Here is a 26,844-nt window from a genome sequence, read left to right on the forward strand (position 1 = left end):
TAAGGAAGATTAAAGGAGGTACTGTACATACGCTACCGTTCCAAAGTTTGGGGTCACTTAGGAATTTCCTTGTTTTTGAAAGAAAAGCACATTTTTTGTCCATTAAAATAACATCAAATTGATCAGAAAAACAGTGTAGACACTGTTAATGTTGTAAATGACTATTGTAGCTGGAAACGGCAGATGTTTTATGGAATATCTACATAGGTGTACAGAGCCCCATTATCAGCAACCATCACTCCTGTGTTCCAATGGCACAATTTGTTAGCTAATCCAAGTTTATCATTTTAAAAGGCTAATTGATCATTAGAAAACCCTTTTGCAATTATGTTAGCACAGCTGAAAACTGTTGTCCTGATTAAAGAAGCAATAAAACTGGCCTTCTTTAGACTAGTTGAGTATCTGGAGCATCAGCATTTGTGGGATCGATTACATGCTCAAAATGTCCAGAAACAAATAACTTTCTTCTGAAACTCGTCAGTCTATTCTTGTTCTGAGAAATGAAGGTTATTCCATGTGAGAAATTGCCAAGAAACTGAAGATCTCATACAACGCTGTGTACTACTTCCTTCACAGAACAGTGCAAACAGGCTCTAACCAGAATAGAAAGAGTAGTGGGAGGCCCCGGTGCACAACTGAGCAAGAGGACAAGTACATTAGTGTGTCTAGTTTGAGAAACTGACGCCTCACAAGTCCTCAACTGGCAGCTTCATTAAATGGTACCCGCAAAACACCAGTCTCAACGTCAACAGTGACAAGGCGACTCCGGGATGCTGACTTTCTAGGCAGAGTTGCAAAGGAAAAGCCGTATCTCAGACTGGCCAATAAAAATAAAATATTAAGATGGGCAAAAGAACACCGACACTGGACAGAGGAAGATTGGAAAAAAGTGTTATGGACAGACAAATCTAAGTTTGAGATGTTCTGATCACAAAGAACATTCGTGAGACGCAGAAAAACTGAAAAGATGCTGGAGGAGTGCTTGACGCCATCTGTCAAGCATGGTGGAGGCAATGTGATGGTCTGGGGGTGCTTTGGTGGTGGTAAAGTGGGAGATTTGTACAGGGTAAAAGGGATCTTGAACAAGGAAGGCTATCACTCCATTTTGCAACGCCATGCCATACCCTGTGGATGGCGCTTAATTGGAGCCAATTTCCTCCTACAACAGGACAATGACCCAAAGCACAGCTCCAAACTATGCAATAACTATTTAGGGAAGCAGCAGTCAGCTGGTATTCTGTCTATAATGGAGTGACCAGCACAGTTACCCGATTTCAACCCTATTGAGCTGTTGTGGGAGCAGCTTGACCGTATGGTACGTAAGAAGTGCCCATCAAGCCAATCCAACTTGTGGGAGGTGCTTCAGGAAGCATGGGGTGAAATCTCTTCAGATTACCTCAACAAATTGACTAGAATGCCAAAGGTCTGCGAGGCTGTGATGGATTGTTTGACAAAAGCAAAGTTTGAAGGACAATTATTATTTCAATTAAAAATCATTATTTATAACCTTGTCAACATCTTGACTATATTTCGTATTAATTTTCCAACTAATATCATGTATGTTTTCATGGAAAACAAGGACATTTCTAAGTGACCCCAAACTTTTGAACGGTAGTGTATGTGGTTTATGAAGTATAACTACACCCATTTGCATTCCAGCTGAAGAGGACTCTCCTTCCAAAGAAAATAACACAGAGAAACAGAATCCATTCCATTGAAGGCTGACAGTGGTGGGTTATTGGCTGTCGTTTCAACTTGTGCCAGAAAGACAATGAAACACATATTGGACTTCGATTGCCACGCAATATTTAATTCAATAGAAAACAGATTGGTATTGTGAAGTAGAAATTCACAGTGGAAAATGACTAATCAGTAATCATGTACCACCTTCTGTACTCATAGTTACAACAAAGCCTTACAGTATGGTAGTCTAGTGCTTCATATATACTAAACAGTAAGTACTGTATGTGTAGGGTATAACAAACACTAGAGTACCATACTCTATACAAAATATTTCAAGCCAACTGAACAGTTGGAAGATATATGAACATTGCAGCAATTTCACTTACAGTGGTAACTACTATATCACTGAATGAAAATACAAGCTCTCAGATCTCCCCAAAACCACTGAAATAGAAACAAATCATTTAGAAAATCTATCCAGAGTACACCGGAACAAGTACAACTGAAAATCATGCATTACAAAATCATTTAAACAACTTTTAAGGCAGAGTGATTAAGATCTTCACAAGCTTCTCTGAGTATTAATTGTAAGGACTGCATAGAAGTTGTGCACAGATGCAGGAAATACAATGTGTAAAGTGTGTGTGTGTGAAAATGTGGAGAGAGGATTGGTATCAGAGCAAACTCCATACATGCACCTGTAGTGGCAGACAGTCGAGTAGGAGAACATACAGCAGAACAGGAATCAAACAGTCAGATATGGTTTCTAAAACAATGATAACTATGACATCACGTTCAGCAGAATATTGATTTCATGAATTAGAAAAACTATCTACATTTGTTCATCATTCTCATATATCTGGCAGCATTTGGTCCAGCCGGGTTTTAAAAAGTACACTTGCATATCAGATATCCATTAAGGACAGGATGGAATAGTGTTGGCTGTGCATCAGGTCAGTGTGACCAGACAGCAGTAGGATCAGATGAAACAGTGTTCCCCAGTGAAAGCAGACATTAACCAGCTACAGTGTTAAACAGTCACAGTACATGTTGGTGAGGCTGCTCCTATCACTATTCAGTCAGTGTAATCATGTGACCAAACTCCTTTTCACTAGAATAATAGAGTATTGAAGAGAACCATAATAATGACCGTATTAAACAGCACCACAGAGTATTGAAGAGAACCACAGCGTAATTCTGTGTATTAAAGAGCCCCATAGTATTTACAGTATCATAGCATACCATAGAGTACCACAGAGTAATGATGATATTGAAGATTGCAACAGTGCATTACTGTTAAGTCCTGTAAGTCATTGTAAGTGCTTTAGACAGCGAGTCATCCTGCCGGTTATTCTCAGGGGTAGAATGTGTTAGTGTTCTGTTACTGTATTCATGTTTATTGTCTTGTGTTCCTCCTGGGCATCAGAGCTTATTCACCCCCACAATCCTCCTCTTCAGTACCACGAGGAGTCTACTGACCAGCGTAGTGAGTCATCCTCCTCATCCTCTCCTTCTCCCTGAACCTGTGATCCCTCTCCATCCTCTCCTTCTCCCTGAACCTGTGATCCCTCTCCATCCTCTCCTTCTCCCTGAACCTGTGATCCCTCTCCATCCTCTCCTTCTCCCTGAACCTGTGATCCCTCTCCATCCTCTCCTTCTCCCTGAACCTGTGATCCCTCTCCATCCTCTCCTTCTCCCTGAACCTGTGATCTCTCTCCCTCCTTTATACAGTGTTATAGCAGGTCTATAGACCTGTCCCAGTGTACTGTACCTGTGTGTACAGTAGATGTCTATCTGTAGTGCTTAGAATAACCCCTCTCTCCCTCTACTACCCTCCCCACAACCCTGTAGCGCTTAAAATAATCCCTTTAATCCACCTCCCTCCTTCCCTCTATCCTCCTACATTCCTCCCTCCCCCCCTCCCTCCCTCCCTCTAGCAGGAGCTGGTGTGAAGGTTACCACTACCCCTCCCTCCCTCTAGCAGGAGCTGGTGTGAAGGTTGCCACTACCCCTCCCTCCCTCTAGCAGGAGCTGGTGTGAAGGTTGCCACTACCCCTCCCTCCCTCCCTCTAGCAGGAGCTGGTGTGAAGGTTGCCACTACCCCTCCCTCCCTCCCTCTAGCAGGAGCTGGTGTGAAGGTTGCCACTACCCCTCCCTCCCTCCCTCTAGCAGGAGCTGGTGTGAAGGTTGTCACTACCCCTCCCTCCCTCTAGCAGGAGCTGGTGTGAAGGTTGTCACTACCCCTCCCTCCCTCTAGCAGGAGCTGGTGTGAAGGTTACCACTACCCCTCCCTCCCTCTAGCAGGAGCTGGTGTGAAGGTTGCCACTACCCCTCCCTCCCTCCCTCTAGCAGGAGCTGGTGTGAAGGTTGCCACTACCCCTCCCTCCCTCTCTCTAGCAGGAGCTGGTGTGAAGGTTGCCACTACCCCTCCCTCCATCCCTCTAGCATGAGCTGGTGTGAAGGTTGCCACTACCCCTCCCTCCCTCCCTCTAGCAGGAGCTGGTGTGAAGGTTGCCACTACACCTCCCTCCCTCTAGCAGGAGCTGGTGTGAAGGTTGCCACTACCCCTCCCTCCCTCTAGCAGGAGCTGGTGTAAAGGTTGCCACTACCCCTCCCTCCCTCCCTCTAGCAGGAGCTGGTGTGAAGGTTGCCACTACCCCTCCCTCCCTCCCTCTAGCAGGAGCTGGTGTGAAGGTTGCCACTACCCCTCCCTCCCTCCCTCTAGCAGGAGCTGGTGTGAAGGTTGCCACTACCCCTCCCTCCCTCCCTCTAGCAGGAGCTGGTGTGAAGGTTGCCACTACCCCTCCCTCCCTCTAGCAGGAGCTGGTGTGAAGGTTGCCACTACCCCTCCCTCCCTCTAGCAGGAGCTGGTGTGAAGGTTGTCACTACCCCTCCCTCCCTCCCTCCCTCTAGCAGGAGCTGGTGTGAAGGTTACCACTACCCCTCCCTCCCTCTAGCAGGAGCTGGTGTGAAGGTTGCTCCCAGTGAGGATGGACGTGATGCTGGAGGGGTCATACAGGGCTTCATCATCTTCGTCAGAGCTCAGAGCCGACGAGTCCAGGGCCTGACGCTGTGCCTGCTGCACCTTCCTCCTGAAACACACCATCATCACCATCAGCTTCAGAAATGTTATCTTCATCATCTATTGTTCACTATAACAGAGGCTGTAGGTGGGTCTCAGCAAACGTGTGGGAGTAGAGAGTTGACATCTACAGTAGACAGTGTAGTTCCCTGTAGTATCTGTTAGGGAGAGAGCCCTCTGCTGGTCAGATATGGGAACTGACTGGTGTGGCATACAGGGATGACTGCTCTGTCTGCTAGATCTGTCTCTGCCTCCCCCTTCACAGCTGACCTGCACATAAGTACGTGTGTGTGTGTGTGTGTGTGTGTGTGTGTGTGTGTGTTTCCACAGCACTGTTGAGTGGGGTTTAATGAGACACCTTTACACAGCTGGGTGAGTGTGACTGTTGAAGTGTGTGTGTGTGTGTGTGTGTGTGTGTGTGTGTGTGTGTGTGTGTGTGTGTTTGAATCCAACTGCTTTATTCTGTAATGACGTGTGTCTGATAGCAGCATCTCTGTTGAGGGATCAGAGAGGAGCTCAGTGATCCATAGAATGACACACACAAGTTTGGCTGTGGGGAGTGAACAGGCTGCCAGTAAATGTCAGCTCACTGAACTCATTACCAATGACAAGAGAGGAACAGAAAGAGGTCTGGAGGGAGTGGAGGAGAACAGAAAGAGGTCTGGAGGGAGTGGAGGAGAACAGAAAGAGGTCTGGAGGGAGTGGAGGAGAACAGAAAGAGGTCTGGAGGGAGTGGAGGAGAACAGAAAGAGGTCTGGAGGGAGTGGAGGGGAACAGAAAGAGGTCTGGAGGGAGTGGAGGAGAACAGAAAGAGGTCTGGAGGGAGTGGAGGGGAACAGAAAGAGGTCTGGAGGGAGTGGAGGGGAACAGAAAGAGGTCTGGAGGGAGTGGAGGGGAACAGAAAGAGGTCTGGAGGGAGTGGAGGGGAACAGAAAGAGGTCTGGAGGGAGTGGAGGGGAACAGAAAGAGGTCTGGAGGGAGTGGAGGGGAACAGAAAGAGGTCTGGAGGGAATGGAGGAGAACAGAAAGAGGTCTGGAGGGAGTGGAGGAGAACAGAAAGAGGTCTGGAGGGAGTGGAGGGAGAACAGAAAGAGGTCTGGAGGGAGTGGAGGGGAACAGAAAGAGGTCTGGAGGGAATGGAGGAGAACAGAAAGAGGTCTGGGGAGTGGAAAGGGGAACAGAAAGAGGTCTGGAGGGAGTGGAGGAGAACAGAAAGAGGTCTGGAGGGAGTGGAGGAGAACAGAAAGAGGTCTGGAGGGAGTGGAGGAGAACAGAAAGAGGTCTGGAGGGAGTGGAGGAGAACAGAAAGAGGTCTGGAGGGAGTGGAGGAGAACAGAAAGAGGTCTGGAGGGAATGGAGGAGAACAGAAAGAGGTCTGGAGGGAGTGGAGGAGAACAGAAAGAGGTCTGGAGGGAGTGGAGGGGAACAGAAAGAGGTCTGGAGGGAGTGGAGGGGAACAGAAAGAGGTCTGGAGGGAGTGGAGGAGAACAGAAAGAGGTCTGGAGGGAGTGGAGGAGAACAGAAAGAGGTCTGGAGGGAATGGAGGAGAACAGAAAGAGGTCTGGAGGGAGTGGAGGAGAACAGAAAGAGGTCTGGAGGGAGTGGAGGAGAACAGAAAGAGGTCTGGAGGGAGTGGAGGAGAACAGAAAGAGGTCTGGAGGGAGTGGAGGAGAACAGAAAGAGGTCTGGAGGGAGTGGAGGGGAACAGAAAGAGGTCTGGAGGGAGTGGAGGAGAACAGAAAGAGGTCTGGAGGGAGTGGAGGAGAACAGAAAGAGGTCTGGAGGGAGTGGAGGGGAACAGAAAGAGGTCTGGAGGGAATGGAGGGGAACAGAAAGAGGTCTGGAGGGAGTGGAGGGGAACAGAAAGAGGTCTGGAGGGAGTGGAGGAGAACAGAAAGAGGTCTGGAGGGAGTGGAGGAGAACAGAAAGAGGTCTGGAGGGAGTGGAGGAGAACAGAAAGAGGTCTGGAGGGAGTGGAGGAGAACAGAAGAACAGAAAGAGGTCTGGAGGGAGTGGAGGAGAACAGAAAGAGGTCTGGAGGAAGTGGAGGAGAACAGAAAGAGGTCTGGAGGGAATGGAGGAGAACAGAAAGAGGTCTGGAGGGAGTGGAGGAGAACAGAAAGAGGTCTGGAGGGAGTGGAGGAGAACAGAAAGAGGTCTGGAGGGAGTGGAGGAGAACAGAAAGAGGTCTGGAGGGAGTGGAGGAGAACAGAAAGAGGTCTGGAGGGAGTGGAGGAGAACAGAAAGAGGTCTGGAGGGAGTGGAGGAGAACAGAAAGAGGTCTGGAGGGAATGGAGGAGAACAGAAAGGGGTCTGGAGAGAGTGGAGGAGAACAGAAGAACAGAAAGAGGTCTGGAGGAAGTAGAGGAGAACAGATATAATTGGGCTGGTTCAGAAGAAGAGCCACATCTAGGAGAAAGGAGATACTTAGTAATCTAACATGAAACAGGTAGAGTGTCAGACTTGGAAACACAACAACACACAGACTTACTTGAGCTCAGTCTCCAGCACGGTAACTCTGCCCTGCAAGGCCTCCTTTAGTTCCATCTGTTCCTCCATCTCTCTCTGGGCCTTCCTCCTCAATCCCTCCATCCTCTCTACCTCTGTCTCCCCCTCATCCACCTGTCTCTTCAGAGCCTTCACACGCAGAGACAGCTACAACACAGAGGAATCAGTCAGGGTGAGTGTGTGTGTGTATAGTGTGTGTATAGTGTGTGTGTGTGTGTGTGTGTGTGTACCTGGTCTCTCTGTTCTGTGTGTTGTTGTCTCTCTTCCTCCAGGGTAAAATTGAGCTCCTTCAGTTTCTTCTCCAGGCGACGCTGAGACGACAACATGGAGTTCTTCTCCCTAAGACACACACAGACAGACACACACAGACACACTTAACTCTTTAGCACAAACATGAACAAGGAAATTCTGGGTACAGATATGTGACCAGTTCATAATATCATAAGCTTTACTTGTCATCAATAATGTGAATGTCAATTTGAAGTGAGGTACACTTCTCTAACTAATAGTAAACCCCCATACCAACCATAAAATATCATATTCTAGACTATGTGGTGCATTGTGGGGTCTGTAGTTCCTGGGGTGTGGTGCATTGTGGGATGTGTAGTGTGCGGTGTACCTATCCTCGCTGTGGAGGCGTTCCTCCAACTCATGAACTTTACTCTCCAGCTGAGCCACTCCTACAGAGGAGCGAGACTGACCCTCCATATCAGATACTCTGGTCTTCAACTCCTTCATCTGGAGAGAGAGAGATTTAACATAATCAATCATCACTCAGACCTTAAGATCATTTCAGTGGAGACACAGACTTAACGTACATGTCTTTCTAGGGCATTCTTGTCCAGCTCCAGGTCCTGTCTGGAGGATCTCTCCTGCATCAGCTCTGAACGCAGCTGCTCCATCTTCACACAGACAGAGACAGAGGAGCGCGAGAGAGAGGGTGAGCGGAGAGAGAGGGTGAGCGGAGAGAGAGGGTGAGCGGAGAGAGAGGGTGAGCGGAGAGAGAGGGTGAGCGGAGAGAGAGGGGTGAGCGGAGAGAGAGGGTGAGCGGAGAGAGTTAACAAGTACATTATTTTCCTAGCTTGGTCCTGGTTCTTTCAACTGTTAACCAACAGACTGCTGAAAGCTGCTAGACACACATTTATAGTGTGTGTGTGTGTGTGTGTACCTGGTCTCTGGTCCTGGTGACTCTGTCAGTGAGTAGCTCCACAGATCCCTTCTCCTCCTCCAGCTCCAGCTCCAGTCGTTTCATCTTGTCCTCCGTGCTGCGGAGCTCCCTGCTCTTGTCTGTGAGGCTGCTCCTGCTGTTTTCCAGTTCAGCCTCTAGGTGGTGCAGGCGGTTGGTGAGCAGCTCCTTGTCCAGCTGAACATTGTCTCTCTCCTCAACCACAGACAGCAGCTCCTTCTTCAGACGGGACGCCTGGCGCACGACACACACACACTCTGGATCAGCGTTAAAAACCAAACACCTTCACCCCTCAAACTCATCTCTGGACCTCAAAGCCAGTTCCACTGTGTTTTTTCATTGTTCCCCTCTATTCAGGGACTGATTTAGACCTGGGACACCAGGTGGGTGCAATTCATTATCAGGTAGAACAGAAAAGCAGCAGGCTCTGGACCTCGTAGGGTGAGAGTTGACTACCCCTGACCAATACCATCACCTCCTGAAGACCCTTTCCTCCTCCCTCTTTTCCTCCTCCTCCTCTCTTACCCCGTCCCTTCCTCCCTCCATCCATCTCTCTCACCTCCAGAAGACCCTTTCCTCCTCCGTCTCCTCCCTCTTTTCCTCTTCCTCTCTCACCTCCTCCCTCCATCCATCTCACCTCCTCCTCCAGTCTCTTGAGGGAGGTCTGGCTCCTCTCCAGTTCTACCAGTCTGTCGTTGCCCTGCCTCTGGGCCTCCTGTGTCTCCCTGCGAGATCTCTCTCTCTGTTCCTCCAGCTGGGCCCTGAGAACCTGCACCTCCTCACCAGACGACTGGGACAGAGACTCAAACTACATGGACAGAGAAAGAGGCAGAGTGAGAGCAGGGAGAGAGCGAGGAGTAAGAGGACAGAGAAAGATAGATTTTTATTTGCACAGTGTACATTTGTAAATACAGCACTTCAATGCAGTACACAGAGCATCAGAAAAACCCATGTAGACACACACTCCTCACCTCCTTATTGAGGTTGTCCAGGGACCGCTCCTGCTGTCTCCTCTGTTCCTCCAGCTGTGTGTTGGTCTGTGTGAGCTGGTCCCTCTCCTTCTCCCTCTCCTCCAGACGCAGGCTGAGCTGCCGGTGGTCCTGGCCCAGCCGAGAGGCTCCTCTCCTGGCCTCGTCAAGCTCCTGCCTCAGCCCCCTCAACTCCGCCTGGAGGGACAGCTCTGCCTCCGAACTCTCTGATGCACTGGAAGCCAGCTGAGACTGGGGACACACACAAATACATACTGTGAAACACAACACACCCACTAACAAAGAGTTGTGAGAAAGAGGTAGTGTAATGTGTGTGTGTGTGTGTGTGTGTGTAGCAGTGTGTATGTCTCACCTCCAGACGTGAGAGTTTCTCTCGGAGGCGTGTGTTAGCTGCCTCCTGCTCCTGCTGTGAGTCTCTGAGAGCGTTTAGTTCTGTCTGGGTTCTGGCCAGCCGCTCTGTGTTTGACTGCAGCTCCTGCTCAGTGCTGGAGAGTTTCTCTCCCAGTCTGTCTCTCTCCCCACGAGCATCAGTCAGCTCTGACTGCAGGCCAGACACTACCGACGGGTCAGGGAGCTATGGAGGTGAGTGGTTGAGAGAAGGATAGAGATTGTGAATATAAGGGAGGAAAAGTGGCCATCTTTCCCAGTCACATAGCTAGTACTACACAACACACACCTGTTTGGTTCTCTCCTGGGCTTTGGCCAGATCCTCTTTGGCTCGATTTGATTGGCCCCTCAGCCTGTCCATCTCATACTTGAGCTCCGCCTCCTGCTCCTGGTTGGTCTTCTTCAGGGAGATTACCTCCATGACCTTTTTATCGAGCTCCACCCTTTTCTTCTCTGCCTCTGATTGGGCCTGCTGCAGATCGGCACGCAAACTCTGCAGCTCCTGACATGACAGTGGAGAACAGTGTCAGTGTGTACCTTGTTGAGTGTGTGTGTTTGTCAGTATCAGTGTGTGTGTGTACCTGGTTGAGTGTGTGTGTATGACTGGGGTCTGGTATCTGCTGTTTCATGGTGTTGACTCTCTCCTGTACTTCGTTCAGTTCTTCCTCAAGCTCCTCTTTCTCCAGACGAGCCTGCAGCATCCTGCAACACACACAACATTTTAACCAATACAAGATCCATTTCAAATTGTAGAAATCAAGTCACAGATCAGCACTGATCAGACATGTTTAGTTTGATTCACAGAGGCTACAGTTAAATCTCCAATGCTGATATCAGTTCCTCAAAGTTGATCAAATGTTTTGTTGTTAAAATTAGGTAATTCTATGGTATCACAAATTCTTCAGTCAGTCAGTCAGTCAGTCAGTCAGTCAAATAGAGAAACACAGAAGCTGGTTTAACCTGTCTGGGCTAGGGTAGTATTTTCACAGCCGGATAAAAAACGTACCCGATTTAAACTGGTTACTACTCTTTCCCAGAAACGAGAATATGCATATTATTAGTAGATGTGGATAGAAAACACTCGGAGGTTTCTAAAACTGTTTGAATGGTGTCTGTGAGTATAACAGAACTCATATGGCAGGCAAAAACCTGAGAAAATTCCAAGCAGGAAGTGGCCTGTCTGAGAATTTGTAGTTCTTCTTTCTAGTCCCTTTCAAAACTACAGTATCCCTGGGGTTACGTTGCACTTTCTAAGGCTTCCATTGGCTCTCTAAAGCCTTCAGAAAGCGGATTGAGGCGTCTCCTGTCTCTGGGCAGAGTATGGTAGCTCAGTTTGTCAGTGGTCTGCCTGGTGACTAAGAGATTGGATATGCGCAGTCCCGCGACCATGCTGTTTTTTCTTTTCCTCTTTGAATGAAAACACTATTGTCCGGTTGGAATATTATCGCTATTTTACGAGACAAATACCATAAAAATTGATTTTAAACAGCGTTTGACATGCTTCTAAGTACGGTAAAGGAACATTTTGAATTTTTTTGTCTCGATATGCGCTCGCTCGTTACCCTTTGGATAGTGACCTGAACGCACGAACAAAACGGAGATATTTGGACATAACTATGGATTATTTGGAACAAAAACAACATTTCTTGTGGAAGTAGCAGGCCTGGGAGTGCATTCTGACGAAGATCAGCAAAGGTAATAACATTTTTCTAATAGTAATTCTGAGTTTAGTGAGCCCCGAACTTGGCGCGTGTCAAAATAGCTAGCCGTGATGGCTAAGCTATGTACTCAGAATATTGCAAAATGTGCTTTCGCCGAAAAGCTATTTTAAAATCTTACATAGCGATTGCATAAAGGAGTTCTGTATCTATAATTCTTAAAATAATTATGTATTTTGTCAACGTTTATGGTGAGTAATTTAGTAAATTCACCGGAAGTTTGGGTGGGTATGCTAGTTCTGAACATCACATGCCAATGTAAAAAGCTGTTTTTGGATATAAATATGAACTTGATTGAACAAAACATGCATGTATTGTATAACATAATGTCCTAGTGTGTCATCTGATGAAGATCAAAGGTTAGTGCTTCATTTAGCTGTGTTTTGGGTTTATGTGACATATATGCTTGCTTGGAAAATGGCTGTGTGATTATTTGTGGCTATGTACTCTAACATAATCTAATGTTTTGCTTTCGCTGTAAAGCCTTTTTGAAATCGGATAATGTGGTTAGATTAACGAGAGTCTTGTCTTTAAAATGGTGTAAAATAGTCGTATGTTTGAAAAATGTAAATTATTGCATTTTTGAGGTTTCGTATTTCGCGCCACGCTCTTCCACTGGCTGTTGAATAGAGTGGGACGGTGACGTCCGACCTAGCCCATAGAAGTTAATTACATTTCCGCGGGGCACGGAAATTGTAGGCTAAGGGCTAGCACGGGCTACTAGCACGGGCTACTAGCACGGGCTACTAGCACGGGCTACTAGCACGGGCTACTAGCACGGGCTACTAGCACGGGCTACTAGCACGGGCTACTAGCACGGGCTACTAGCACGGGCTACTAGCACGGGCTACTAGCACGGGCTACTAGCACGGGCTACTAGCACGGGCTACTAGCACGGCTATAACCTATATACAGCATAGACAGCACATATATAGGCTCCCTCACAGTGGCTCAGGGGTGATGGGCGGGTCTCTAGCCAATAAGACACAATGAGAGGAGACATTAACGGTACAGAACGAGAGAACAGAAATGGGACATGTGGATGGTTACATAGATCTATACATGGATGGTTACATAGATCTATACATGGATGGTTACATAGATCTATACATGGATGGTTGAAAAACAGGAAGAGACTTTGTAAGTGAAGTGTGTGTGTGTACAGTACCAGTCAAACTTCCTTAGTTACTGTTATTTTTTACTTATCTATTTTACTTAACTCTTATTTTTCTCAAATCTGCATTGTTGGTTGCTTGTAATTAAGCATTTCATGGTAAGGTTGTATTCTCTGTACGTGCGTGTACTCACTCCTGTTTGGTGGTCCGTAGTTCATCTCTAGTACTGTGGAACTGCGTCATCCAGTGGCCACTCTCGTCCCTGCAGTCTTCCAGCTGCTGCTGTAGAGTACGCACCGACGCATTCACACGCAACCGCTCTGACTCGATACCTGCCTGAGACTGGGGAGAGAGAAGAGGGGGAGGGCGGATATGAGAGAGTGTGGGGAGAGGGAGGGGGAGAGAAAAGAGGGGGAGGGCGGATATGAGAGAGTGTGGGGAGAGAGAGAAGAGAGGGAGGGCGGATATGAGAGAGTGTGGGGAGAGGGAGGGAGGGGGGAGAGAAGAGAGAGGGAGGGTGGATATGAGAGAGTGTGGGGAGAGGGAGGGAGGGGGGAGAGAAGAGAGAGGGAGGGTGGATATGAGAGAGTGTGGGGAGAGAGAGAAGAGAGGGAGGGCGGATATGAGAGAGAGTGGGGAAAGAGAGGGAGGGGAGAGAAGAAGAGAGAGGGAGGGTGGGTGGATATGAGAGAGAGTGGGGAGAGAGAGGGAGTGGGGAGAGAAGAAGAGAGAGGGAGGGTGGATATGAGAGAGTGGGGAGAGAGAGGGAGAGGGGAGAGAAGAAGAGAGAGGGAGAGTGGATATGAGAGAGAGTGGGGAGAGAAGAAGAGAGGGAGGGTGGATATGAGAGAGAGAGAGAGTGGGGAGAGAGAGAGTGGGGAGAGAAGAAGAGAGAGGGAGGGTGGATATGAGAGAGAGAGTGGGGAGAGAGAGGGAGTGGGGAGAGAAGAAGAGAGAGGGAGGGTGGATATGAGAGAGAGAGTGGGGAGAGAGAGGGAGGGAGGAGAGAAGAGAGAGGGAGGGTGGATATGAGAGAGAGAGAGTGGGGAGAGAAGAAGAGAGAGGGAGGGTGGATATGAGAGAGAGAGTGGGGAGAGAAGAAGAGAGAGGGAGGGTGGATATGAGGGAGAGAGTGGGGAGAGAGAGGGAGGGAGGAGAGAAGAGAGAGGGAGGGTGGATATGAGAGAGAGAGAGTGGGGAGAGAAGAAGAGAGAGGGAGGGTGGATATGAGAGAGAGAGTGGGGAGAGAGAGGGAGGGAGGAGAGAAGAGAGAGGGAGGGTGGATATGAGAGAGAGAGAGTGGGGAGAGAAGAAGAGAGAGGGAGGGTGGATATGAGAGAGAGAGTGGGGAGAGAAGAAGAGAGAGGGAGGGTGGATATGAGGGAGAGAGAGAGTGGGGAGAGAGAGGGAGGGTGGATATGAGGGAGAGAGAGAGTGGGGAGAGAGAGGGAGTAAGACGTGTCATTAAGAATGTGAGATCAGCTGATGTACTGCTAGTCTGCTGCTTGTGGCTTTGTCTGTGCAGTCAAGCGTAACGGTGTAATCACTTGTTCCTGCTATAATGCCCCGGTGTGAAGCAAGTCCAGTGGGTCTCAGTCACTTCACGCTCTGCTGCTCCCTCAGTGCACACGTGTGTGTGGGAAAGAGCTCTTCTTGGGAAAGAGCTCTCAAGTAAGATTTTGACTGTACCGTTTTCCACCTGTTGTATCCTGTGGCCGTGGTGAATAAACGTTGAAACTTGTGTGTGTACCTGTGAGACCTGCTCCATGGTACTCCTCAATCTCTCCATGTCAGTGCTGTACTGTTCTCGAAGTGTCTCGATCTCTTTGTCGTGCGTGGCCACCTCGTCCTTCAGAGCTCCCTTCAGGGCCGTCAGCTCCCTCTCTCTCTGTCTCAGAGAATCCTCCAGCTTCTGCTTCAACATGGACACCTCCGACAGAGACGCTTGACACATCACCAGGTCCTGCAGACACACAATACACACATAACACATTCCTACAGGACAATTACAAAGAGTGCACAACAAAGATCTTGTGTCTCAAGACCACCCAAATGTGTGTTGTGTTACCGTCTTGTTGCAGTTCTCTGTCCTCAGCTCCTCCTGTAGCTCAACCAGTCGGTCCTCCATCTCTCTGACTCTGGACTCAGCACTCTCTCTCGCCATGCGCAACTGACTCAGCCTGACAGAGACCTTGATTTATTCATTTAACCTTCATTTCTACAGGTTATTCTCATTGAGATAAAATGTATTTTACAAGACAGATCTGATGCTCTTTATCTCAACACTAACAAAGAACCTTTCAATAAGCCATCATTATAACCAGCAGGGACCTTTAGTTCTGATCCAGCGGCCTGGAGTCACTTTCAACCTGCCTGGTTCCTCTCAAGGTTTCTTTCTACCCAGGTCATTTGTCCTGCTCACTGTTACTCACTCAGAGTGTGTCTGGTGTAGTTCAGTCTTCGCCCTGTCCACAGTCTCCTGGAGCTGCATGTTCTCATCCAGACATGACTCCAGCTCTGCCTTTAACACAGGGTCAGAGCTGCCCACAGAGCCCTACGCACACACACACAGTCCTGTACTGTAGGCTACATGACCACCACAACATCAGACAACGACAGACAGTGGGGAGGTGAAATATTTAGGAGAACAGGCATGATTCTCTAAACATGCTGTGTGTTCTTCAGAAAAGTGTCAGACAGGCGTGTTTCCTCGGTAGAATTCACATACATGATTAAGTGATTATAGGGTGTTAGAGTTAAATACCAGCCCAACTCCCTTAAGCCAACACATGATGACTCATTATCAGATAGAATACTGTGTCCACCTCTAACCCAACAGGTTTAAACTGGTTTAAATCATCTGTGGTCCATTTACATGGCTTTTAGGGCACTCGGATTAGTCTGCCACTAAAAACCACAACAGCAGCTCCTCTCAGAACACACACACACGGTGGGCTCAGCTGGTGTGTGTACTGTTGAAACAGCTCACCGTGAGAGCTCCCTAGGTGCCAAACAAACACCATCGCTCCACTCTTTCCATCACGTCCCAAATGATCACTCCTTCCTCTTTTTCTCCTACTCTCCTCCACTCACCCTCCTCTCCTCCTGTAGAGAGGTCTGTAGCTCCATCATCTTCCTCTCCAGATCCCTCTTTTCTCTCCTCCACTCCTCACCAGAGCTCTCACTGGGCTGAGAGGGGGAGAGTGACTTTAGTGGATACCCCATAGAATGACAGCTAGCACCACCAATGACAAACTGAAATAAGAGGATGAGCAGTACTACGGAGGTGTATAGAGATGTATATTACTACAGAGGTGCCTAGTTATTCTTTTATTGTTGATATCAGGTAACGTGCAGCCTAACCCTGGCCCTGATATGCAATGTCTCCAAACCCCCTCTGATTTTAAATCAAGATCTGGTCTTGGTATTTTTCATTTAAATGTACGCAGCCTGTTGTCAAAAATGGATGGGGTTAGGATTTGGGCTAAATCAACTGATGCTGATATAATTGTGTTTTCTGAAACCTGGCTCAGCAAGTCTGTTCTTGATACGGATATTTGTATAACTGGTTCCAATGTTTATCGCACTGATCGGGTTAAGAAAGGTGGGGGTGTGGCTATATATGTAAAAATGAAATTCCCTGTAAGTGTGGCAAAGTCTGAAACTATTTGTAAACAGTTGGAATTTCTTGCTTTGAATATTGAGGTTTCAAAGGGTCTTTCTATAACTGTGATTGGCTGTTATAGACCCCCCTCTGCTCTCGGTGATGCATTTTCTTCTTTGACGCACCTCATGTCAAAACTTCTTTACAGTGAAATGATTTTGATTGGTGATCTCAACTGGTGTTGGTTAATGCCGGTGTCTGATGATTTAAAAATGTTTTGTAATTCTATGAATCTTACCCAGTTGATTAACTCACCCACTCGCCCAAATCTAAAATGCCCAGATAAATCTACCCTGATTGATTTGATATTGACAAATGTTCCACATAAATATTCTGCGGTTGGTGTTTTTTGTAATGATTTAAGTGACCATTGTGCTGTTGTTGCTATTAGAAATACTAAGATTTCTAAGTCTGACCCGCTTTTTATTCGTAAGAGAAATCTGAAGTGTTTCATTGAGCAGGCTTTCTTTCATGATTTGTTTTATTTTGACTGGAGCAAGATTGAGCTTATCCCTGATGTGGAAACTGCCTGGAAATTCTTTCATGATGGTTTTCTCCAAATAGTAAACAGACATGCTCCATTCCGCAGGTTCAGGGTTAAAGGGAGGGATAATCCATGGTTTTCGTCTGAGCTTTCTTGCATTGTTCACGACTGTAATCTAGCCTGGGCTAAAGCAAGGAAATCGTGTTCTGATGCTGATTGGCTTGTTTTTAGGCAGTTACGAAACAAGTGTTCTTCTCTTCTCAGGAAGGCCAAGTCTGATTATTTTATGTCTGTTACCACTGATAACCTGAATGACCCTAGAAAGTTTTGGAAGGCTATAAAGTCTATGTCTGGTAACAGTAATGTTAATGAATTACCGTCATGTGTATTGAAGGACTCTGTTGCTATATATGACAAAACTGAAATGCTGAATTGTTTCAATGAGCACTTTGTATCATCTGGTAGACTGTTTGATTCAGTGTCCTCTGTCTCTGTACAACCTTGTGTGGATGAACCAGTGAGAGCTGGTCAAACTTTTAGATTTTTGCCATTCTCAGTGCAGGTGGTACATAAGGCCCTGAAATCCTTAGACCAGAGAAAGCCTGCAGGTCCTGATCTTTTGGATCCCTGCTTTTTAAATCTGGCAGCTGATTTCATAGCTGAACCACTTGCATATCTGTTTAATCTAACCCTGGAATGTAATGAAATTCCAAAGATCTGGAAATCAGCATTTGTCCTGCCACTTTTAAAAGGGGGAGATCCAACTCTTTTAAATAATTATAGGCCAATCTCAAAGCTGTCACCCCTGGTGAAAATACTTGAAACCCTTGTGAGTGACCAGCTAAAAGAGTTTTTATATACTAACTCTATTTTATCAATGTACCAATCGGGTTTCAGGAAGAAGCACAGCACAATTACAGCAGCCATGAAGGTTTTAAATGATAAAAAACAGCATTGTGTCTCACTTTTTATTGATCTCTCTAAGGCTTTTGATACAGTTGATCATGCTATACTAAGGCAGAGATTGTCGAGTCTAGGTCTTTCAGAGCATACAGTTGCATGGTTTGTTAACTATCTGTCTGATAGAACTCAGTGCACTCAATTTGATGGGCTTAGGTCTGTTAAATTGTCTGTCTTAAATGGTGTGCCCCAAGGTTCTGTACTTGGTCCTCTCTTATTCACTATTTATATAAATAATTTAGACAAAAATGTCCAAAATGCACAACTTCATTTTTATGCTGATGATACTGTTATTTACTGTTGTGCTTCATCTCTTACAAAAGCTTTCAAGAACTTGCAAACTGCTTTTAATACTGTTCAACATACCTTGTCTCAATTGAAGCTTATCCTCATTACTGACAAAACAAAACTACTGGTGTTTTCTAAAGCAAGAAATAGACCTCTGAACCTTTCACCTATTACTACCTGTCAGGGCAAGGAGATTGAGGTTGTAACCTCATATAAATATCTTGGAATTTTGATTGATGATGGCCTCTCTTTTAGGAGGCTAGTATCAGCTACATTTATGCCTTTACTAGACTATGGGGATATTTTATATATGAATGCTTCCGCTCAGTGTTTGAGATCAATTGACACCCTTTACCATGGCACTCTGAGATGTATTTTAAATTGCAAAACCCTTACGCACCACTGCACTTTGTATACCAGGGTTGGCTGGCCTTCTCTTGTCACTCGTAGGCTCAGTCACTGGTATACTTTTATTTACAAAGCCATTTTGGGTTTACTACCTTTTTATTTGGGCATTTTTATTGTTCAGAAATGGGGTGGGTACTCTCTTCGTTCGCGGGACTTTATCCTGCCAACTGTTCCAAATGTCCGAACTGAATTTGGTAAAAGGGCTTTTATGTACTCTGCGCCATCGTCTTGGAATGCCTTACAAAATACTTTTAAACTGGATGAACTTGTCCCGATTGGTATTTTTAAATCACGGATGAATGATCTGGAGACTGATTCCCTGACCTGTCAATGTTTTTAATTTGCTGTTTTTGATTTTGTTATATTCTTTGTTTAATTCTATGGTTTTTACTAGATTACTTGTAGTTTTTCATGTTGTTTGTCTGTAATTTTTGTAATTACTTGGCGCTGCCTATCTTGGCCAGGACGCTCTTGAAAAAGAGATTTTAAATCTCAATGAGCCCTTCCTGGTTAAATAAAGGTAAAAAAAAAAAAAAGATTATTAGAGTACTACAGCGATGTATATTAGAGTACTACAGAAGTGTATAGAGATTTATATTAGAGTACTACTGAGGTGTATAGAGATGTATATTAAAGTACTACTGAGGTGTATAGAGATGTATAATAGAGTACTACAGAAGTGTATAGAGATGTGTATTAGAGTACTACTGAGGTGTATAAAGATGTGTATTAGAGTACTTCTGAGGTGTATAGAAATGTACAGAGAGCTCCAAAAGTATTGGGACAGTAACACATTGTTTTATTTTTTGTTCTGTACTTTGGATTTGAAATGATACAATGACTCCGAGGTTAAAGTGCAGACTGTCAGCTTTAATTGGAGGGTATTTTCATCTATATCAGCCGAACCGTTTCGAACTTACAGCACTTTTTGTAGATAGCCCATTTTAGGGGACCAGAAGTATTGGGACACATTCACTAATGTCTATTAAAAAGTAGTAAAACATTTAGTATTTGGTCCCATATTCCTAGCAAACAATGATTACGTCAAGCTTGTGACCACAAACTTGATGGACACATTTGCTGTTTGTTTTGGTAGCGTTTGATAATTTTTTGCCCAATAGAAATGAATGGTAAATAATGTATTGTGTCATTTTGGAGTTACTTTTACTGTAAACAAGAATAGAATATGTTTCTAAACACTTCTACATTAATAATGTGTATACTACCATGATTATGGATAATCCTGAATAATGATGAGTGAGAAAGTTAGAGGCATAAATATCTTACCCCGCAAAAAATGCTAACCTCCCTTGTTATTGTAATGGTAAGAGGTTAGCAGGGGGGGTATGATATATGCGTCTAACTTTCTCACTCATCATGATGGGGCAGCAGGTAGCCTAGTGGTTAGAGCGTTGCACTTGTAACCGTTGCCAGATCGAATCCCCGAGCTGACAAGGTAAAAATAATCTGTCGTTCTGCCCCTGAACAAGGCAGTTAACCCACTGTTCCTAGGCTGTCATTGAAAATAAGAATTTGTTCTCAACTTCTCTAGGGTACGGGGCGGTATTTTGACGTCCGGATGAAAGGCGTGCCCGTAGTAAACTGCCTGCTACTCAGGCTCAGAAGGTAGGATATGCATATTATTAGTAGATTTGGATAGAAAAGACTCTGAAGGTTCTAAAACTGTTTGAATGATGTCTGAGTATAACAGAACTCATATGGCAGGCAAAAACCTGAGATCTGAGGTTTGTAGTTTTTCAAGTGATTGCCTATACAGTATACAGTGACTTAAGGTTCATTTTGCACTTCCTAAGGCTTCCACTAGATGTCAACAGTCTTTAGAAAGTTGTTTCATGCTTCTACTGTGAATAGGGAGAGAACAAGAGCTCCTGGAAGTAGATGAGTGAGAAAATGACATGAGCTCAGTGGCGTGCGTTCCCGTGAGAATTAGCTGTGTTCCATTTCTTTTTTGACGACAAAGGAATCATCAGGTTGGAATATTATGGAACATTTCTGATAAAAACATCCTAAAGATTGATGCTATACATCGTTTGACATGTTTCTATGAACGTAAATATACCTTTTTTTGACTTTTCGTCATGACATTTTGCGCGCGCTTCCTGCATTTGGAGTAGTGGACTAAACGCGGGAACAAAATGGAGGTATTTGGACATAAATGATGGACTTTATCGAACAAAACAAACCTTTATTCTGGAACTGGGAATCCTGGGAGTGCATTCCGATGAAGATCATCAAAGGTAAGTGAATATTTCTAATGTAATTTTTGTCATTTCTGTTGACTCCAAAATGGTGGGTTTCTGTATGGCTTGTTTTGATATCTGAGCGCAGTACTCAGATTATTGCAAAATTTGCTTTCGCCGTAAAGCTTTTTTGAAATCTGACACAGCGGTTGCATTAAGGAGAAGTGTATCTAGAATTCTTTGAATAACTGTTGAATATTTTAACAACGTTTATGATGAGTATTTTGGGAGGCAAAACATTTCTGAACATTACACACCAATGTAAAATGGGGTTTTTGGATATGAATATGAACTTTATTGAGCAAAACATACATGTATTGTGTAACATGAAGTCCTATGAGTGCCATCTGATGAAGATCATCAAAGGTTAGTGATTCATTTTAGCTGTATTTCTGGTTTTTGTGACGCCTCTCCTTGCTTGGAAAACGGCTGTGGTTTTTCTTGTCTCGGCGCTGTCCTAACATAATCTAATGTTATGCTTTCGCCGTAAAGCCTTTTTGAAATCAGACAATGTGGTTGGATTAACGAGAAGTGTATCTTTAAAATGGGATATAATAGTTGTATGTTTGAAATATTTGAATTATGAGATTTTTGTTGTTTTGAATTTGGCGCCCTGCTATTTCACTGGCTGTTGAATAGTGTGTCCCACATACCCCAGATAGGTTAATTGACTTGCCTAGTTAACTAAAGGTGAAATAAAAAATGATGAAATATTCATTCAGGACTATGCATCCACATGAATGTAGAAGAGTTTAGAAACATATTCTATTCCTATCTGAACATCCAAAACAACCAACAAGTGTGACACTGTCCCAATACTTTGAGCTCACTGTATATAAGAGTACCTTTTGGTGTATAGAGATGTATATTAGAGTACTACTAAGGTGTATAGTGCATTCAGAAAGTATTCAGACCCCTTGACTTTTTCCACATTGTTACGTTACAGCTTTATTCTGACATGAACTAAATTGTTGTTTTCCATCAATCTACACACAATACCCCATAATGACAAAGTAAAAACAGGTTTAGACATTTTTGCAAATGTATTAAAAAAAAAAAACTGAAATATCACGTTGACATAAGTTTTCAGACCCTTTACGCAGTACTTTGTTGAAGAACCTTTGGCAGCGATTACAGCCTCTTCTTCTTGGGTATGTCCCCGGAGGCTTTTTGCCTTTTGGTTGGCTGTCATGGTAATCTGTTCTTAACTGACTTGCCTAGTTAAATAAAAAAAGGTTAAATAAATAATAAAATAAAAGCTAAAAACCTGGCACACCTGTATTTGGAGAGTTTCTCCCATTCTTCTCTGCAGATCCTCTCAAGCTCTGTCAGGTTGGATGGGGAGTGTCGCTGCACAGATATTTTCAGGTTTCTCCAGAGATGTTCGATCGGGTTCAAGTCCAGGCTCTGGCTGGGCCACTCAAGGACATTCAGAGACTTGTCCCGAAGCCACTCCTGCGTTGTCTTGGCTGTGTGCTTAGGGTCGTTGTCCTGTTGGAAGGTCAACTTTTGTCCCAGTCTGAGAACCTGCTCCAGAGCGCTCAGGACTTCATCAAATATCTCTCTGTACTTTGCTCCGTTCATCTTTCCCTCAATCCGGACTAGTCTCCCAGTCACTGCCGCTGAAAAACATCCCCACAGAATGATGCTGCCACCACCATGCTTCACCGTAGGGATGGTGCCAGGTTTCCTCCAGACGTGACGCTTGGCATTCAGGTCAAACAGGTTAATCTTGCTTTCATCAGACCACAGAATCTTGTTTCTCATGGTCAGAGTATTTAGGTGCCTTTTGGCAAACTCCAAGCGGGCTGTTGTGTGCCTTTTACTGAGGAGTGGCTTCGTCTGGCCACTCTACCATAAAGGCCTGATTGCTGGAGTGCTACAGAGATGGTTGTCCTTCTGGAAGGTTCTCCCATCTCCACAGAGGAACTCTAGAGCTCAGTCAGTGACCATCTGGTTCTTGGTCACTTTCCTGACCAAGGCCCTTCTCCCCCGATTCCTCAGGTTGGCTGGGCTGCCAGCTCTAGGAAGAGTCTTGGTGGTTCCATACTTCTTCCATTTAAGAATGATGGAGGCCACTGTGCTCTTGGGGACCTTCAACGCTGCAGACATTTTTTTGTACCCTTCCCCAGATCTGTGCCTCAACACAATCCTGTCTTGGCGCTCTACTAACAATGTCTTTGACCTCCTGGCTTACTCTGACATGCACTGTCAACTGTGGGACCTTATATAGACAGGTGTATGCCTTTCCAAATCATGTTCAATCAATTGAATTTACCACAGGTGGACTCCAATCAAAGGGAAAGGGTCTGTATACTTATGTAAAAAAAAAAAAAGGTTTTCTATCAACCAGTTTTTTCTTTGTCATTATGGGGTATTGTGTGTAGATTGCTGAGGAAAATGTTTTATTTAATCAATTTTAGAATAAGGCTGTAACATAACAAAAATGTGGAAAAAGTCAAGGGGTCTGAATACTTTCCGAAGGCACTGTATATTAAAGTACCTTGAGTCCCTGGATCTTCTGGAAGATCACCCAGACTTTGTGTCTGATGACTGAGTCACTCTCACTAGTCCTGAGGGGTGAACAACAACAGGTCAAACACACACGGTCAGAAGGATGTTGATAACTGGCCTAAATTAATGTTGAATGACACAGTAAGATAAATGCTGTACCCTTCTCTGAGGACGCTGTAGATGGTCTGCATGACCTGCTCCTCCTCACTGGTGACCTCTGAACTCTGAAGCAGAAGGTCAGGGGTCACCTTTAGACAGAGCTCAGTGTTAGTATGTTTTTAAACTTTACTGGAGGTATTGATCATGTACTAGCTAAGTATACTAGTTAGTAACCGCTCTCCCCTCCCGTCCAGTCTCTTACCAGCGGGTCTGTCCGATTGGCTGACGGCGTCTCCACAGCGACAAACCTCCCCGGCGGAGCCCGCTGATTGGCTGGGTGGGGCGTTGCCTTGCTGATGGAGCCTTGGCCCCGCCCCAGGCTGCTGTGAGTGGAGGAGGGAGGGGAGGAGTAGGGGTTGGGGGTGAGAGACGGTGAAGAGGAAGAGTAGGGGTTGGGGGCAAGGGAAGGGGAGATGGTGTCTCTCGGGTCCTCTGCTACAGGAGAGCGCCCCCTCTGTTGTTCTCTGGTACTGCTGCTGCCGTCAAACCTGCTGATCAGTCTGTTGACGGGGGTCTGGGGGTGGGGCTGTGCTGGGTAAGGCAGGCTCTGGGGGTGGAGCTGTGCTGGGTAAGGAAGGCTCTGGGGGTGGGGCTGTGCTGGGTAAGGATGGCTCTGGGGGTGGGGGTGTGCCATGGTCAGGGGGGGCTGCTCTGTTTGGGAAGGATGGAGGTCAGGGGCATACTGACTCCCCCCTCCCCTCCCCAGTGACCCGTTGAGCCCGGACTGATACGACCCACACATTATATTCCTCCCCATACCCCCGTCCCTCACCCCTCTATCCGTTCTCTCTTCAGCGACCCCAATCCCTCCATCCAGGTTCCCATAGCTACCAGACCTCCCATCCCCTGGTGGTCTCCCAAATCCTCCTCCCCCCTCACTCTCCAGTAATGAACCATGTGACTGTGCCCTGCGTAACGCCCCTCCCTGCCCTTCTCCCCCCTCTCCCTCTCCCCCTCCCTCCTCTCTGTCTCTCCTGCGGGGCAGACTGCCGTAACCCGGGGGGTAGTGGGTACGGAGCTGCACCCCATACGAATCTCCCTTTGGGCCCCCGTCCTTCATAACCACATAGGGCTGTCCAGCGATGCCCTGGACCCTGACAGCCACCCCGTACTTAGAGGTGGAGGGGGGCTTGGATCTCAGCTGGGTCGAGGGGAGCCCTCCTCCTGAGTCGTTGATGAAGCGGATCTGAACGCCGTAGTCCACGGGGCTCTTACGACCTGACGGAGTACTCATACTGGGGAGGGAGAGAGCGAGAGGGGACGGGGCGGAGGAGGAAAGACAGCGAGAGGGGAGAGAAAGTGGAGAGGGGGAAAGACAAAATTAGTACAGCTATTCCAAGTGTTTTACTTTAAAGAAGTGAATGTGACAGCAGAAGTTTATTGTTTTCTCTCCCGGGAAAGTAGGTCAACTGAATATCTGACTGGTATACATGTCATGCAGACACACAGAAAGAGGGTGGACTGTGTGTGTTTCTATTGGGTTTGCAAGTTACAAAGGTGTGTGAGAGAACGAGTCTCAGTGGAGTTGCTTTAGAATGGACTTTGTTCATAGTGACCTTCATTATTCATTAACCTGGAAACACACACACACCCTACTTCCCACTCTCTGGCTCCCCTTACGTGTAATCTCCAGCTCTCTCTCGCTTTACTTCCACTTGGTTTAGTTTTTCCTTTTCTTTAGAAATCCCTGCCTAGGCCAGGCCAGCCCTGCCCAACCAGCCCAGCAAAGGTGAGTCTCCTTCCTCAATCTAGGATCTTTATTAGGTCAATCAACTGTAATCACACATGACCCACAGCCAGTCCTTGTGAACGATCCTTCCTCTGTTTCCCTCAGTAAGTCAACTCAGTCTCCCTCTACATGTCCCTTTGTCACTCAGTCTTCATCTGATGTTTTTAAACTGTTGACGTCTGACTGTATCATGTCCATGTGTTGAAATGTCTCAGGAGTTCCCGCCTCCCTCTCTATGGTGACCTGTGCCACGTCAGCTCTCATCACTAGGTCATTATACTGCATGCCTCATTAACATGGTCAGCTCTCATCACTAGGTCATTACACTGCATGCCTCATTAACATGGTCAGCTCTCATCACTAGGTCATTACACTGCATGCCTCATTAACATGGTCAGCTCTCATCACTAGGTCATTATACTGCATGCCTCATTAACATGGTCAGCTCTCATCACTAGGTCATTACACTGCATGCCTCATTAACATGGTCAGCTCTCATCACTAGGTCATTACACTGCATGCCTCATTAACATGGTCAGCTCTCATCACTAGGTCATTACACTGCATGCCTCATTAACATGGTCAGCTCTCATCACTAGGTCATTACACTGCATGCCTCATTAACATGGTCAGCTCTCATCACTAGGTCATTACACTGCATGCCTCATTAACATGGTCAGCTCTCATCACTAGGTCATTACACTGCATGCCTCATTAACATGGTCAGCTCTCATCACTAGGTCATTACACTGCATGCCTCATTAACATGGTCAGCTCTCATCACTAGGTCATTACACTGCATGCCTCATTAACATGGTCAGCTCTCATCACTAGGTCATTATACTGCATGCCTCATTAACATAGTCAGCTGTCATCACTAGGTCATTACACTGCATGCCTCATTAACATGGTCAGCTCTCATCACTAGGTCATTACACTGCATGCCTCATTAACATGGTCAGCTCTCATCACTAGGTCATTATACTGCATGCCTCATTAACATGGTCAGCTCTCATCACTAGGTCATTACACTGCATGCCTCATTAACATGGTCAGCTCTCATCACTAGGTCATTACACTGCATGCCTCAATAACATGGTCAGCTGTCATCACTAGGTCATTACACTACATGCCTCATTAACATGGTCAGCTGTCATCACTAGGTCATTACACCTCATGGTTTACACTGCATGCCTGAACATGGTCAGCTCTCATCACTAGGTCATTACACCACGTGCCTCATTAACATGGTCAGCTGTCATCACTAGTAGAGGTCGACCGATTAATCGGAATTCCGATTAATTAGGGCCGATTTCAAGTTTTCATAACAATCGGTAATCGGTATTTTTGGCCACCGATTTGCCGTTTTTTTTTTTACAAAAAAAAAAAAAGTAATATATATATATTTTTTTTAACTAGGCAAGTCAGTTAAGAACACATTCTTATTTTCAATGATGGCCTAGGAACGGTGGGTTAACTGCCTTGTTAAGGGGCAGAACGACAGATTTTTACCTTGTCAGCTTGGGGATGCAACCTTACTGTTAACTAGTCCAACGCTCTAACCACCTGCTTTACATTGCACTCCACGAGGAGCCTGCCTCTTACGCAAATGCAGTAAGAAGCCAAGGTAAGTTGCTAGCTAGCATTAAACTTATAAAAATAAATAAATCATAATCACTAGTTAACTACACATGGTTGATATTACTAGT

At 46.0% G+C, this 26,844-nt stretch overlaps 1 protein-coding gene across 3 annotated transcripts in view; it reads right to left on the reverse strand.

Moving 5' to 3' along the window:
* Positions 1-3,400: 3,400 nt before the first annotated feature.
* LOC115176935 (cingulin) overlaps positions 3,401-26,844 on the reverse strand; it is a 32,558-nt gene continuing 9,114 nt past the window's right edge. The window contains exons 2-21 of one of the 3 annotated variants that reach the window (XM_029737337.1): positions 23,609-24,641; positions 23,407-23,495; positions 23,237-23,306; positions 15,762-15,857; positions 15,101-15,222; positions 14,737-14,848; positions 14,419-14,631; positions 12,862-13,010; positions 10,417-10,537; positions 10,125-10,337; positions 9,801-10,022; positions 9,431-9,679; positions 9,097-9,267; positions 8,442-8,693; positions 8,092-8,175; positions 7,893-8,011; positions 7,504-7,612; positions 7,257-7,420; positions 4,625-4,775; positions 3,401-4,488 (exon numbers count right to left, since the gene is read on the reverse strand). In XM_029737337.1, the coding sequence (XP_029593197.1) occupies positions 4,637-4,775; positions 7,257-7,420; positions 7,504-7,612; positions 7,893-8,011; positions 8,092-8,175; positions 8,442-8,693; positions 9,097-9,267; positions 9,431-9,679; positions 9,801-10,022; positions 10,125-10,337; positions 10,417-10,537; positions 12,862-13,010; positions 14,419-14,631; positions 14,737-14,848; positions 15,101-15,222; positions 15,762-15,857; positions 23,237-23,306; positions 23,407-23,495; positions 23,609-24,640 (3,726 nt within the window). In that variant the 5' untranslated portion in view covers position 24,641 and the 3' untranslated portion in view covers positions 3,401-4,488; positions 4,625-4,636. Of the gene's footprint in view, positions 4,776-7,256; positions 7,421-7,503; positions 7,613-7,892; positions 8,012-8,091; positions 8,176-8,441; positions 8,694-9,096; positions 9,268-9,430; positions 9,680-9,800; positions 10,023-10,124; positions 10,338-10,416; positions 10,538-12,861; positions 13,011-14,418; positions 14,632-14,736; positions 14,849-15,100; positions 15,223-15,761; positions 15,858-23,236; positions 23,307-23,406; positions 23,496-23,608; positions 24,642-26,844 lie in introns of all 3 variants that reach the window. The other 2 variants (XM_029737338.1, XM_029737334.1) reach the window with 2 other exon arrangements.

The sequence above is a fragment of the Salmo trutta genome, chromosome 37 (genome assembly GCF_901001165.1).
Source record: "Salmo trutta chromosome 37, fSalTru1.1, whole genome shotgun sequence".
In the NCBI taxonomy this organism is placed as follows: Eukaryota; Metazoa; Chordata; class Actinopteri; order Salmoniformes; family Salmonidae; genus Salmo; species Salmo trutta.